Genomic DNA, 13,432 nt, shown 5'->3' with positions numbered 1-13,432 from the left:
TTGTAAGTTGAGGACTCCCTATATTGCAAATCTCTTTTTAGTTGTGCACCATCCTATATTATAAATAAATAAATATAATCTTGACAGTCACTACTTTATACTGTTATTAGTGTAATTGTTATTGTGCACCATCCTATATTATAAATAACCATCCTATATTATAAATAAATAAATACAATCTTGACAGTCACTACTTTACACTATTAGGAAAGTACCAAACCAAGGATCACCCAGAAATAGTTGGGACAGGTTTACTACATCGAGGCATTGCAAACAGGGATGTTTAGGAAATTTCCATGCATTATTTATTTTTTTCAAACTAGATAATATACAGTATGTCATTTTTTTGGGTAAAATCTTTCAGAATTCCCAACAAGAGCAATTTGTAAGTTGCTGATAGCCTGAAGCATGTACATCTAACTATTATATGCAATATAGTGATCAGAAGCTCTGCTCTATCTTTAGCAGGATCTGTAATCTCCCTGTGACTCTTTTTTCTTACTGTTTCCAAAATAATAGGTTTTTCGGAAATTACTTGTCACACGGATCATAATCAAAGCCTTGCATACCATTTTTGAGCACTAATCCATCCGGGAAAATTGATGGCAATTAAAAGTTTATTGTTAACTGGCAGGATTTCCTTCAGGATATAACGGATAATGATTCTGCAAATCACTAAAGCGAGAAAAGTCACTTTGGCCTGTGATGAATCAGAGGGCACATTTCCTTTGAGTTTCCCTCTTACACAACAAACACATGTATATTCCTCATTTGTATTTGTCAAATTACAAGCCAATATCCCTGTGATGTGAAGGGATAAAATAAAATTAGGTGCTCTTCCATCCTTTGAATGTGATAAAATGTATTGAGTTTCCTTCCTTACAAAGAACAGCAACAGAAAACAACAGAAGCTTACTCTTTAGGAGGGTTTAGGTCCTCTGGTCGGCTCTCAAAAAACCGGAAGACTTCATCACACTCTGAGATGTGAGGTGGAAGCTTTACCAGCGCCTGTTGAAAAGAGAGAGAAATTAAACATACAAGCCGCCTAAGAATAAAACAGATGAGAAACACTGGGGTTACCTTAACTGACACCTGTGGGTAAACTGAACAGAACTGCCCAAAAGCTTTAATAACAAATATTTTAATTATTTAATCATTGATATGATTTTTAAAATTAGCTATACTAATTTATGTTCTAAATTTTGCATATTTTTACATTGTTGAACTGCTGTATTTAAATGAACAGAAATACCAGAAAGTAAATTTAAAATTTCAGCTTATTAACATGGTTAACGAGCAATTTAGTGCTGTCCCCATTTTCCACTGCTGCTCTTAATAAACATTCTGATACTTTCAGAGGCATCATTTAATGGTGGGCGCTTCAGTTCTATCATCCTAACCAGCAGAACATTGGCAGGATATTTGGGAACTATAGGATTGTTCCATTTGTGGTGCTTTTAAAAAGGTTGATCAATGACATATCAACGTCACAACTGAATCGTTCAAACAAGCAAAAGGCATTTTTATATTTAAACAAACAATGAAAACAGTAGTCTCATTTGCTTTGTAATTCAAATACGATCTACTAGAAATATGCTGGCTTTATGTCTAAAATGAGAATAGAACTTTATTTGAACTTTATTTGTATTCCATGAAAGGTGCAGAGAAGTTAATTACAGCACATTTTGACTATTTCAGCAGAACAAACAATAGCTTGACAAATGGGAAATGTTCTATGAAGCCAAATATATAAGGTTGGAGAAATATATAGTCATAGACTATTCCCAATTTTTCATGCGAGAATCTGAGATGGATCTACTTCAACCATTAAGTAGAGCTCTACTTCTGCCATTAAATAGAGCGATTTCAAGAAGAAAAAATATTCATACCATAATAGAAACATAGAAACATAGAAGACTGACGGCAGAAAAAGACCTCATGGTCCATCTAGTATGCCCTTATACCATTTCCTGTATTTTATCTTACAATGGATATACAGTATGTTTATCCCAGGCATGTTGAAATTCAGTTACTGTGGATTTACCAACCACGTCTGCTGGAAGTTTGTTCCAAGGATCTACTACTCTTTCAGTAAAATAATATTTTCTCATGTTGCTTTTGATCTTTCCCCCAACTAACTTCAGATTGTGTCCCCTTGTTCTTGTGTTCACTTTCCTATTAAAAACACTTCCCTCCTGAACCTTATTTAACCCTTTTCCTACTGTCCTCCAGACTATACAGATTGATTTCATTAAGTCTTTCCTGATACGTTTTATGCTTAAGACCTTCCACCATTCTTGTAGCCCGTCTTTGGACCCGTTCAATTTTGTCAATATCTTTTTGTAGGTGAGGTCTCCAGAACTGAACAAAGTATTCCAAATGTGGTCTCACCAGCGCTCTATATAAGGGGATCACAATCTCCCTCTTCCTGCATGTATTACCTCTAGCTATGCAGCCAAGCATCCTACTTGCTTTTCCTACCGCCCGACCACACTGCTCACCCAATTTGAGACTGTCAGAAATCACTACCCCTAAATCCTTCTCTTCTGAAGTTTTTGCTAACACAGAACTGCCAATGCAATACTCAGATTGAGGATTCCTTTTCCCCAAGTGCATTATTTTACATTTGGAAACATTAAACTGCAGTTTCCATTGCTTTGACCATTTATCTAGTAACACTAAATCATTTACCATATTACAGACCCCTCCAGGAATATCAACCCTATTGCACACTTTAGAGTCATCGGCAAATAGGCAAACCTTCCCTACCAAACCTTCCTCTATAATATTTCCTAGAGCCTTCTTTGGTGGTACACAACAATTTTTTTCTACAAAACATCTTATATTCTATTAATTGCGAATCTAATATGCTGTTCCAAACCATTATATATTCTGTTAATTGCTAATCTAATATGCTGTTCCAAACCATTAATAGACTTTGCTACAAAGAAAAGTGTTGGTAAATTACAATCAAAATCTAATCTGCTTTTTATTTCATGCACAGCAGAAGAGAAAATAAAAACACAATATTCATGTTTCAATGAAAAGGTCAATGAAATGCCAAAGAGTGTCTGAAAGAAAAGGGCAGCCTTGTCCCTTTGCCATTTTATAAAAGGTTAGATGATTCCTCTAGGACTTAAGTAGATAGAAGGGAATATGGAGGCCTCTAAACCTTTTAAAAAGCTAATCAAAATAATAGAAATTCAAGGAGTAAATATTTCCATTGCTCTACAGTAATACAATTAAACAGACTAATGGAAATATAAAAATAGGATGCAGATTGTGGCTCAAAGATTGCCGATTGCCACAGTTGACTTAGGTACTACATATTTTTTTTAATTTTGTTTGTTTTGTCCAATGCACAATAATACACAATGAGGGATATAGAGAGTAAAATCAGGTAGAATGTATTAAAGGGGGAATAGATGAGAAAATAAAGGAGTAAAACATAACTGAGAGAATAGCAGAAAAAGATATAAGGATAGAAGAGAAGATTTATTTATTTTTATTTATTTATTCCAATACACAATACATATTGAAGAGGATAGACATGAAGTATTATATATAAAGAAAAGATATAAAAGTAGAGGAGAAGATATATGAAAGGAAGAAAATATATATGATATATGAGATAAGGAGAGACAATTGGATAGGGGACGAAAGGCAGGCTATTGCACTTATGCAAGAAATATGGCGATAATGTTAAAGAAAGACTACAAGTGCTGTTATATAAATGTCAACTTAGAAGGCAGAAAGAAATTGAAGACTACCCCAATTTAATTGTGTTTTGACTGAAAAGTTGACAAACAGAAAATTCTGATTGGTTTAAAAGTTTCTGCTTTCTTACAGGATTTTTAAAAAACTTTCTAATCTAACCAATAATGCTGGAATTCCAAATTACTTCCCCTTCAAAGCACCTCAAGGTAACAACACCCTCACTAGTTTCCAAGATCAGCCAAGGCTGGCTAGGTATTGCCAACTGCCAATCTTCTTTTTAATCTGCTCTAAAAAGAAAAAAAGAAAAAAAGAATCTTGTGGAAAAGAAGTCAATTAAATATTAAAAAGACAAATGATGTGTTGTTGAAGACAGTGATCCACTGCTAGCCCGATATAGAAACATAGAAACATAGAAGACTGACGTCAGAAAAAGACCTCATGATCCATCTAGTCTGCCCTTATACTATTTCCTGTATTTTATCTTACAATGGATATATGTTTATCCCAGGCATGTTGAAATTAAGTTACTGTGGATTTACCAACCACGTCTGCTGGAAGTTTGTTCCAAGGATCTACTACTACTACAGTTGTGGGAGTTGTTCTAAGTTTGTATGGAAATCAGTTGCATTCATAATTAATAGTCCATTCATTCCAAAAAGATAAATGTAACTCATATTTTCCAAATATCCCTGATATATAAAAAGATCTATAACAAATGAAAACGTACTGGTTTGAATGATAGATTATGCTCTTATGTTAAATGCAGGATGTTAAAGTTTGATTAGTATGTTTTAGTTAGACTGAAATCCAACTGGACAAAAATTCTGGATGATTTAGAAACTGCTGTGATCATTATTAATCAGCCCAATGCATAATTATTCCCAAATAGGCAATTGAGGTGAATGGATAAGGATACAGTAAAAGGGTAAAAAACCAGAAAGCCTTTACCATTGTTCCCCATGTCATAACTTAAAATAGTAAATTACACTTTCCAATAAAAAAAGCAAATGTTTATTAAACTAGTACTCCTAAATACGTTTCCTCTTTGAACTTTAACCTATACAGTATAGTTGTATTGCAAAGCATACCTAAAATCATTTATCATTTATCTGGCTATATGGATTATACTTAATATACTTAACAAGTAATACGTTACATATCCAAATAGTTAGTTTTCTCTCATGATAAAAGTATGTGTTATATACAGTCACTTTCACAAGTACTTTCAGATTTAACAGATACGTTCAGAAATGTATTCAGAAAACTATTAAATAATTATTTTGCATACTACATTTGTTGAAAGTTCATTCTAGGATGCTATTTGGTTTAAATGATGACATTGATAATTTTGAAAAAGAGGCTACACAAATAAACAAGTGATATAAAACAGATCTACTCCCATTATCTGATTGCAAATATAATATTATTTATCTCTCTCCCCCTCTCCCCCTCTCCCCCTCTCCCCCTCTCCGTCTGTCCGTCCGTCCGTCCGTCCGTCCATCCATCCATCCATCCATCCATCCATCCATCCATCCATCTATCTATCTATCTATCTATCTATCTATCTATCCAGGGTTACATATTTTTGCTGATAAGTGAAAAGGAAGGATTTCGTCAGGAAAAATCAAAAGAAAGGATTTTGATAGAATAATCAGCTGTGTGTGTGTGTGTGTGTGTGTGTGTGTGTGTGTGTGTAACTTAGGGAAGATAGTTGTGAAATTAAAAAAAATATTCAGGCAGACATGAATAGGAGACCTAGTAAAAGTCTCTGAGATCTTTGTTGGAAGCGTATATCGTTGACTAAGTTCTGTGAGGTTTCACTGAAAAGTTTAAGGACATCAGAGAAGTCTCACTCATAAAACAATATGTGATATTTTTAACCAAATAGTGCTTGATATGAATGTATTAATTGTTCCATTGGTCTCCCATTTTTAAATAAATTCTCAAAATCTTTATGTCTACACAGTATGGGAACAGCATGACTGCTGGGGCGCAGAATGTTCCCAAGGTCTTGGGAAGGCAGTTCAGATTTTTCTACAGGTCTTTTGAATGAAGCTGGTGGAAGAGGTGACCTAGATGAGATATTGTTTCATTTTCTGTTACTTTATTTGGTTTGGTTTTGATTATATGCCACCCTGAGATTTAGAGAATAAACGTGTATAAATAAATAAATGCTACCCATTTTTCACTGTTTTAAGAGGAAGTGTCACTTACCCTGCAGTATTCATCAATTGGCTTTAATCTCTTCACAGCTACATCGCGAATGTGACTTCTTCGGAACAGGATTTTCCCTGGTGACAAAGAAGATACAAAGATTAAATATATATCTTGTGAAAAATTATTTATATCATGATAATTCTGATTCACGTATAGAGGCAAATAATACATTCTACTTTGCATCTAAGTAGCCATAAATGGGTTTTGCTAAATCTACTTAATTTGAAAATTTTACAGAGGGAAAAGTACACAACTATTCATATTTTATTTACTTCTGTAGTCAATTTCATAAATACATTCAAACATAACTTTTACTTGTGTTTTATTAAATATATTTTGAACTAAGAATTATAATATATTCAATAATACTCCAAATTCAACCGTATTCTAAATTCAGCTATCTGCTGAAGAAGACAAAGATACAAAATTAAAGAAGCACTAAACAATGTTGTTTGGCAGGCCCCAGGGGAAGAGCCTTCTCTGTGGTGGCCCTGGCCCTCTGCAACCAGCTCCCCCCGGAGATTAGAACTGCCCCCACCCTCCCTGTCTTTCGTAAACTACCCAAGACTCATTTATACCGCCAGGCATGGGGGAGTTGACATATTCCTTCCCCCTAGGCCATTACAAGTTATGCATGGTGTGTTTGTGTGTATGTTTGGTTTTATAATAAGGGTTTTTAGTTGTTTTATTATTGGATTGTTACATGTTGTTTTTATTATTGTTGTTAGCCGTCCCAAGTCTACAGAGAGGGGTGGCATACAAATCCAATAAATTATTATTATTATTATTATTATTATTATTATTATTATTATTATTAACATTAGTATGCACAGATACAAAAGGTAATCCAATGTATACTCAAAGGTTTATCTAAGATGGTAAAAACATAGGAAGTAAAAACCTGCTAAATTATTAATGGAGACTATTACACGTGTAACTACAATGTATTTTAAATGCATTGTTCATTGAGAAGACAGTTTGAGCTAAGATTATTACTATGGACATAATCTAATGGTGTCGTTTTCATTGTCCTCTACTTGACAATTATGATTTATTATCCCATTTGTATTTAACTGTTGCTCAGAGTTCAGAAATTCTGTACAAGAAATTGTTAATCTGATAACCACCATCACTATTTTAAAAATTCTTCATTTGGCTGCTGCAATTTGTTGTTAGTTCAGTCCTCCTCTTTAGAGGAGGAAGGTAGAAATATTAAAGTACACCCTGAGGATGTCGAAAAGTAGGTTAATAAGATCTTATGTAGGGTTTATCTCAGTTAGACGAAAAGAGAGGAATAAGAAAGAAGGGATAAAGGACTAAAGTATGTGGGCTAGGAGTAACAGTGGGAAAGATAAACAATTAGGTTCTGGATTTAGTATTTTCAATTATACATCAATCACACATGCATATAACAATTCTGTAAACCCTATTAAGCTTTAAATATAATGTATACAACCAATATGATTCATTCAAAGAAAATTTTCATAATAGATTGTGTGCATAGAGTCTTACAAGGATAGCAAGATTTCTAGAAAACCAGGACAATAACATATTTATACACATTGCCAAAAATAATTACAATGAAATATATTGGTCTAGCTCCAAGAAAGGAAAAGAGGTCATCTGGCAGATCTCAAATTGGCTTTCCTTTAAGTCTTCATTAGAGCCATATGATCTATTTAAGCAATAAAAGGAGAGATTTTGTTCCTAACATTAGAATAGCAAATACAAAATGATGAATATATGGAACCAAAGAAGGCCTTCTCCTTTTAAAGAAAAGTTTATCCCTCTCAATAATTAACAAACTTCAATAAAATATACAATTTTGTGCCCATAATGATTTCCTAAGATTCTTAGAAATGCCCTTTACTTCAGTGCAACTTCACTCTGATCTCTCTCCAAAGCCAAATAAAGCAGAAACTCAACAGATATTAGTAAATAGTGGCAGAATTATATCTTTAAGTCAATAAATTCTTGGCAAGGACTTATATGACAGTCAGGTTGAAATTTTGAAATCACATATTGACTGTGTTGAAATCATATATTGACTGACTTGATGAAGCAGATTATTGAGTAGTTACAGACTAAAATACCAGACAGCAATCAAATGTCATCCACAACTTAAAACAAGAATATACAAGAATAAATAGATTTTAAACGGAAGTACAATTATATTCTGCATTCTGCTCAGCTGCAAATTGGCACCTAACTTAAAACTCTTCAGGCCATCCAAGAATATTCCTAATCAAATGATAATGTGAGTCTTATAACGTCATCCATAAAAAAATATTGCAAGATTTTAAATATGAGCAATGACTCCAACAGATCTGCTCAACTTCTTCATTTCAGACTTGAGGTACCTCAGAGAGCACAATTAAGTAGAAGTAATAAGTTAAAGGGTTAAATAATGTTCAGGAGGGAAGTGTTTTTAATAGGAAAGTGAACACAAGAACAAGGGAGCACAATCTGAGGTTAGTTGGGGAAAAGTTCAGAAGCAACATGAGAAAATATTATTTTACTGAAAGAGTAGTAGATGCTTGGAACAAACTTCCAGCAGACTTCGTTGGTAAATCCACAGTAACTGAATTTAAATATGCCTGGGATAAACATAGATCCATCCTAAAATAATTGCCGGTAGTCCTCAACTCACGACAGTTCATTTAGTGACCATTCAAAGCTAATACAGCAACGAAAAAATGACTTATGAGTATGATCATTTTCACACTTATGACTATTGCAGCAACCCATGATTATGCGATTTACATTTGGATGTTTGATAACTGATAAATTTTGGGCTCAATTGTGCTTGTAAGTGGAGAACTACTTGTAATTGGAAAAGGTGCTACAGATTCCTTTTGATTTTTTTTCCACCATAGATGAACACATCTTACCGGGTCTTCAAAAAAACCTAATGGCTCTTTTGATATAAGGCAAAATGAGTATAATTTGAATGTCAGATTAACACTTGATCTTATAACAAGGAACCTGTTATAACTGCAAATGTTCATATTCTCCAACCAAAGTAAAAGCATTTAAACATTAATTCAAGCATTGCTTTTTTACCTAATACAGTGATACCTTGTCTTACAAACTTAATTGGTTCCAGGACGAGGTTTTTCAGGTGAAAAGTTTGTAAGACGAAACAATGTTTCCCATAGGAATCAATGAAAAAGCGATTAATGCGTGCAAGCCCAAAATTCACCCCTTTTGCCAGCTGAAGAGCCCATTTTTGCGCTGCTGGGATTCCCCTGAGGCTCCCCTCCATGGGAAACCCCACCTCTGGACTTCCTTTGCCAGCGAAATGCCCCTTTTTGTGCTGCTGAATTCCCCTGCTGGGATTCCCTTGCAGCATCACAAAAACACAGAAGTCCGGAGGTGGGGTTTCCCATGGAGGGGAGCCTCAGGGAAATCCCAGCAGTGCAAAAACGGGCGCTTTGCTGGCAACGGAAGTCCGGAGGCGGGGCATCCCAGCGGCGGCGGTGGGTTTGTAAGGTGAAAATAGTTTGTAAGAAGAGGCAAAAAAATCTTAAACCCTGGGTTTGTATCTCGAAAAGTTTGTATGACGAGGCGTTTGTAAGACGAGGTATCACTGTACTTGGACTTTGCTACTGCTTTGCAGCATATTAACTACAACAATTTGGGTCCTCATTTTACCAAGGATGAAAGCATGGAAAGTTGAGTCAACCTTGAGCCTTGAGTACTTCATTGTGTCTTATACATAAATCTGTCCCCATCAAAATGTATTCTTCTTCATCTTTGCTCAGCAGTTTTGTGATTTAAAAACAGCTTTGCAAGAAGGCAAGTTTAAGGTAAAATGAATACTGATAAACCTTGGAGGAAAGATATAAATTGACAAATTTGGTCTGGGATCTTGAGTAATTGCACGTGAATCTACGCTCCTGAAAGAAGCCAAACTGGTTAGGCTGCTACAAAAACACTGGCCCAAAAAAGCTGAGCCTTCTTTCTAAGCACAGCAAAAAGAAGCAACAACTCTTAAAATACTGCTTGCCTTTGTTCCCAGTTGCTGCTGTGCTATGCAGAGCTGGATATCGTTTATAACATTCTGACACCAGGAATCTTACCTCTCAAAGGGTGGTAGACTTATGGTCTCCAGTTCCCACCTGATGCTGGATAGATGCCATCATCTTAACAAGCACATGGCCTAAAGACACTGAAAGATCCTTTGAGCTCCCACCCCATACTTGCACCTGAATGTCAAGTGGACTATACAAACTGGACGTATTTTCTAAAATCTTCATTTCCTAAATAGGCAGAGACTTGTCCTAAGAAGAAGGATTTGATCTCCTGCCACACAAGACAAATGTTTCAAAGAAATCCATAATTTTAGCACACTGCTAATTGACGTGTAAGGGACTGATTGTTTTCTCTCTAGTAGCAAGCTCAATCAGATGGTGATTCATTTTTTGAGCTTTAATTTTCAAATGGATGAAAGGGAAGGGTACAGTCAGGAAATGGCGCAGCCCACAGCATTGCTATGTCTTTTATTTAACTTCTCAGTAGAGTTTTATAGTTAGAACTTTTAGTGATGCCCAGTATCTTGTTTCTCAGACTCAGGGGGGCTAACAACAATAATAAGACAATATAAACAAATGTAATATTTAAGTTTAAGTTAAATTAAAAAATCCTAATTTAAGAAACCAATTATACATACAGACATACCAAGCATAAATTTTATAAGCTTAGGGGGAAGGGAATATCTCAATTTATTTATTATTTATTTATTAGATTTGTATGCCGCCCCTCTCCGCAGACAATTCCCCCATGCCTGATGACAGAGGTGGGTTTTAAGGAGCTTACGAAAGGCAAGGAGGGTGGGGGCAACTCTGATCTCTGGGTGGAGTTCGTTCCAGAGGGTCGGGGCCACCACAGAGAAGGCTCTTCCCCTGGGTCCCACCAGATGGCATTGTTTAGTCTACGGGAGCCGGAGAAGGCCAACTCTGTGGGACCTAACTGGTCGCTGGGATTCGTGCTGCAGAAGGCGGTCCCGGAGATATTCTGGTCCGATGCCATGAAGGGCTTTATAGGTCATAACCAACACTTTATTGTATGAGCACCATTCTCAAACTAATATCCCTGTCTTTTTTTTAAACTTTAGGATAATTAATCTTTTTTAAAAAACTTTAGGGTTCCGGTAATTAATCCGGTTTGCTTCATGCCATTTTACTTTGTACTGCTATTTTTACTCTACAAACAATACATTGTGCACATCATCCAAAGGTTTTACGAGTTTGGTATTGAGTACTGGATGTACTTAAATGCTTAAGCAAGGTATAATACACATAGAAAAGGTCAGGTTCAATACCTGATATAGAGTTTGGGGTAGCAAAATAGTAAAAAATCCTTCAAGAAAACCCTTGGAAAGTCACAACCAGTTACTAAAAGTGGAAATTACTAAGTAAGAGCCTAGTTCTATTCTATGTCAACAGAATTTATATTGAGTAAAATCATCTAACAAGACTTGATCAAATCAAAAACAGCAGATTCCAAAACTTGATTCCAACAAAAAGCACTAATTTTAATCAAAATCTCTGCTATTATCCTACTGACTTCCATATTGGATTTTAAGGTCTTTGGGCAGCAGAGGTATTTAAGTAATATTAACTAACTTTGAAAAGTTAAACAGTCAGACTAATTTGTTTTTGAGGACTCAGATCTGTTTTAGGCAAGAAAAACATGAATCAAGACAAGCAACAGACCCAACTTGCTCCAGCAAATTAATAGGGGAAAATGGAACTGCTAACTATTATTCTTGTTTGTAACAAATATATCGTGGAAGCGAGTCACCTAACTATTACTGTCTTTTCATTCCGAAACAAATGAATACCATATAAGTACCACTGGCGACTGCATATCTCTATGTTTGTGTTTTCAGAGCTACATATCTATCTCTAAATACATCATTTCTGAACTTTTTTAAAGAATAAAGCCTAGTGAAGGATTGTAAAGAATTGCTCTTTTATATGACAGCTAAGTCCAAGCACTACCAGATATTTTAGAAACCGCAACCTGAGTTTGGATCAGTGAAACCTGTCATATTTATTAGCTTACAAACTTCATATCTTGAGAACTAAAATAATATGTAGATTTCCTAATTTATTACAGATATGAAAGTGTTTGCACACTGAAAAATTAATAGAAAATAAACTCTATTTTCAATTCAGAATAATGGATATGATTCCACAAGATTGCTACCCAAAAATACAACAAGCTCAATACCTTGGACAAAACAAGACCACATTTGTGTCAGTCATGCAGAACAAAAAGAGGAGACAAGCTGTTAATAAAATTATCATCTTGCTGCTATTTCAGGAGGCACATATGGGTTGTAATGGGATATCTTCTACTATAATATACATGTACATGTGTCACAGACAATTTTCAAAATGGAATAGTGATCACATCCTGCCCATTTAGACAAAATCCCCATAGAGCTTTACTGAGAAATAGTTTTGTACATTTGGCGAGCATTCGCCTTATTGCCTTCAGTTTCCATGTAAGAGCACTATTAACATTCTAACATGAAACAGTAATTACTTTTCTCTTCCATCTTGCTATTTTATTACTTAGGCTACAATCACATAGAAATACTTAGAATTAATAGCCAAAGGACTGGCTGAGATTTATTCCATGAAAACTTACATCAGAATAATCTGTTAGGTGCTTCCAATTCTTTGTTATCCAAACAATAAATGTTGCAAATTTAGAGGTGAAATTTAAAAAAAAATTGAAGTTGTTTACTGATTAATTGTAATGCTGTAATGACACTTGTGGATGGGCTGAAAAACAGCCCAAGTTCAAGACCTGAGTACTGTACTATGGGATGAGCTCCTATTACTTGCCATAGCTCCTGGCCACCTAGCAGTTTGAAAGCATGCAAATGAGAATAGATAGCTAGGTAACACTTCATTGGAAAGTTAACAGTGCTTAGTCTCAAAATGGGTGAACAATGAAATCAGGCAGTAGGGAAAGTAAGTAGGATGCTTGGCTGCATAGCTAGAGGTATAACAAGCAGGAAGAGGGAGATTGTGATCCCCTTATATAGAGCGCTGGTGAGACCACCTTTGGAATACTGTGTTCAGTTCTGGAGACCTCACCTACAAAAAGATATTGAAAAAATTGAACGGGTCCAAAGATGGGCTACAAGAATGGTGGAAGGTCTTAAGCATAAAACGTATCAGGAAAGACTTAATGAACTCAATCTGTAGAGTCTGGAAGACAAAAGGAAAAGGGGGGACATGATCGAAACATTTAAATATGTTAAAGGGTTAAATAAGGTCCAGGAGGGAAGTGTTTTTAATAGGAAAATGAACACAAGAACAAGGGGACACAATCTGAAGTTAGTTGGGAGAAAGATCAAAAGCAACATGAGAAAATATTATTTTACTGAAAGAGTAGTAGATCCTTGGAACAAACTTCCAGCAGACGTGGTTGGTAAATCCACAGTAACTGAATTTAAACATGCCTGGGATAAACATAT

The 13,432-nt window shown here is 35.2% G+C and overlaps 1 protein-coding gene across 5 annotated transcripts in view; it reads right to left on the bottom strand.

Moving 5' to 3' along the window:
* Window positions 1–13,432, bottom strand: part of SH3PXD2A (SH3 and PX domains 2A) — a 303,341-nt gene that overhangs the window by 187,979 nt on the left and 101,930 nt on the right. For all 5 annotated transcript variants that reach the window (XM_070752797.1, XM_070752799.1, XM_070752798.1 and 2 more), the window contains 2 exons: window positions 5,932–6,008; window positions 917–1,008 (listed from right to left, as the gene is read on the bottom strand). In XM_070752797.1, the coding sequence (XP_070608898.1) occupies window positions 917–1,008; window positions 5,932–6,008 (169 nt within the window). The remainder of the gene's footprint in view (window positions 1–916; window positions 1,009–5,931; window positions 6,009–13,432) is intronic.

The sequence above is a fragment of the Erythrolamprus reginae genome, chromosome 5 (assembly GCF_031021105.1).
Source record: "Erythrolamprus reginae isolate rEryReg1 chromosome 5, rEryReg1.hap1, whole genome shotgun sequence".
NCBI lineage: Eukaryota > Metazoa > Chordata > Lepidosauria > Squamata > Dipsadidae > Erythrolamprus > Erythrolamprus reginae.
The sequence above is the reverse complement of the archived record's forward strand: the minus strand, read 5'-3'. Positions and strand labels throughout refer to the sequence as shown.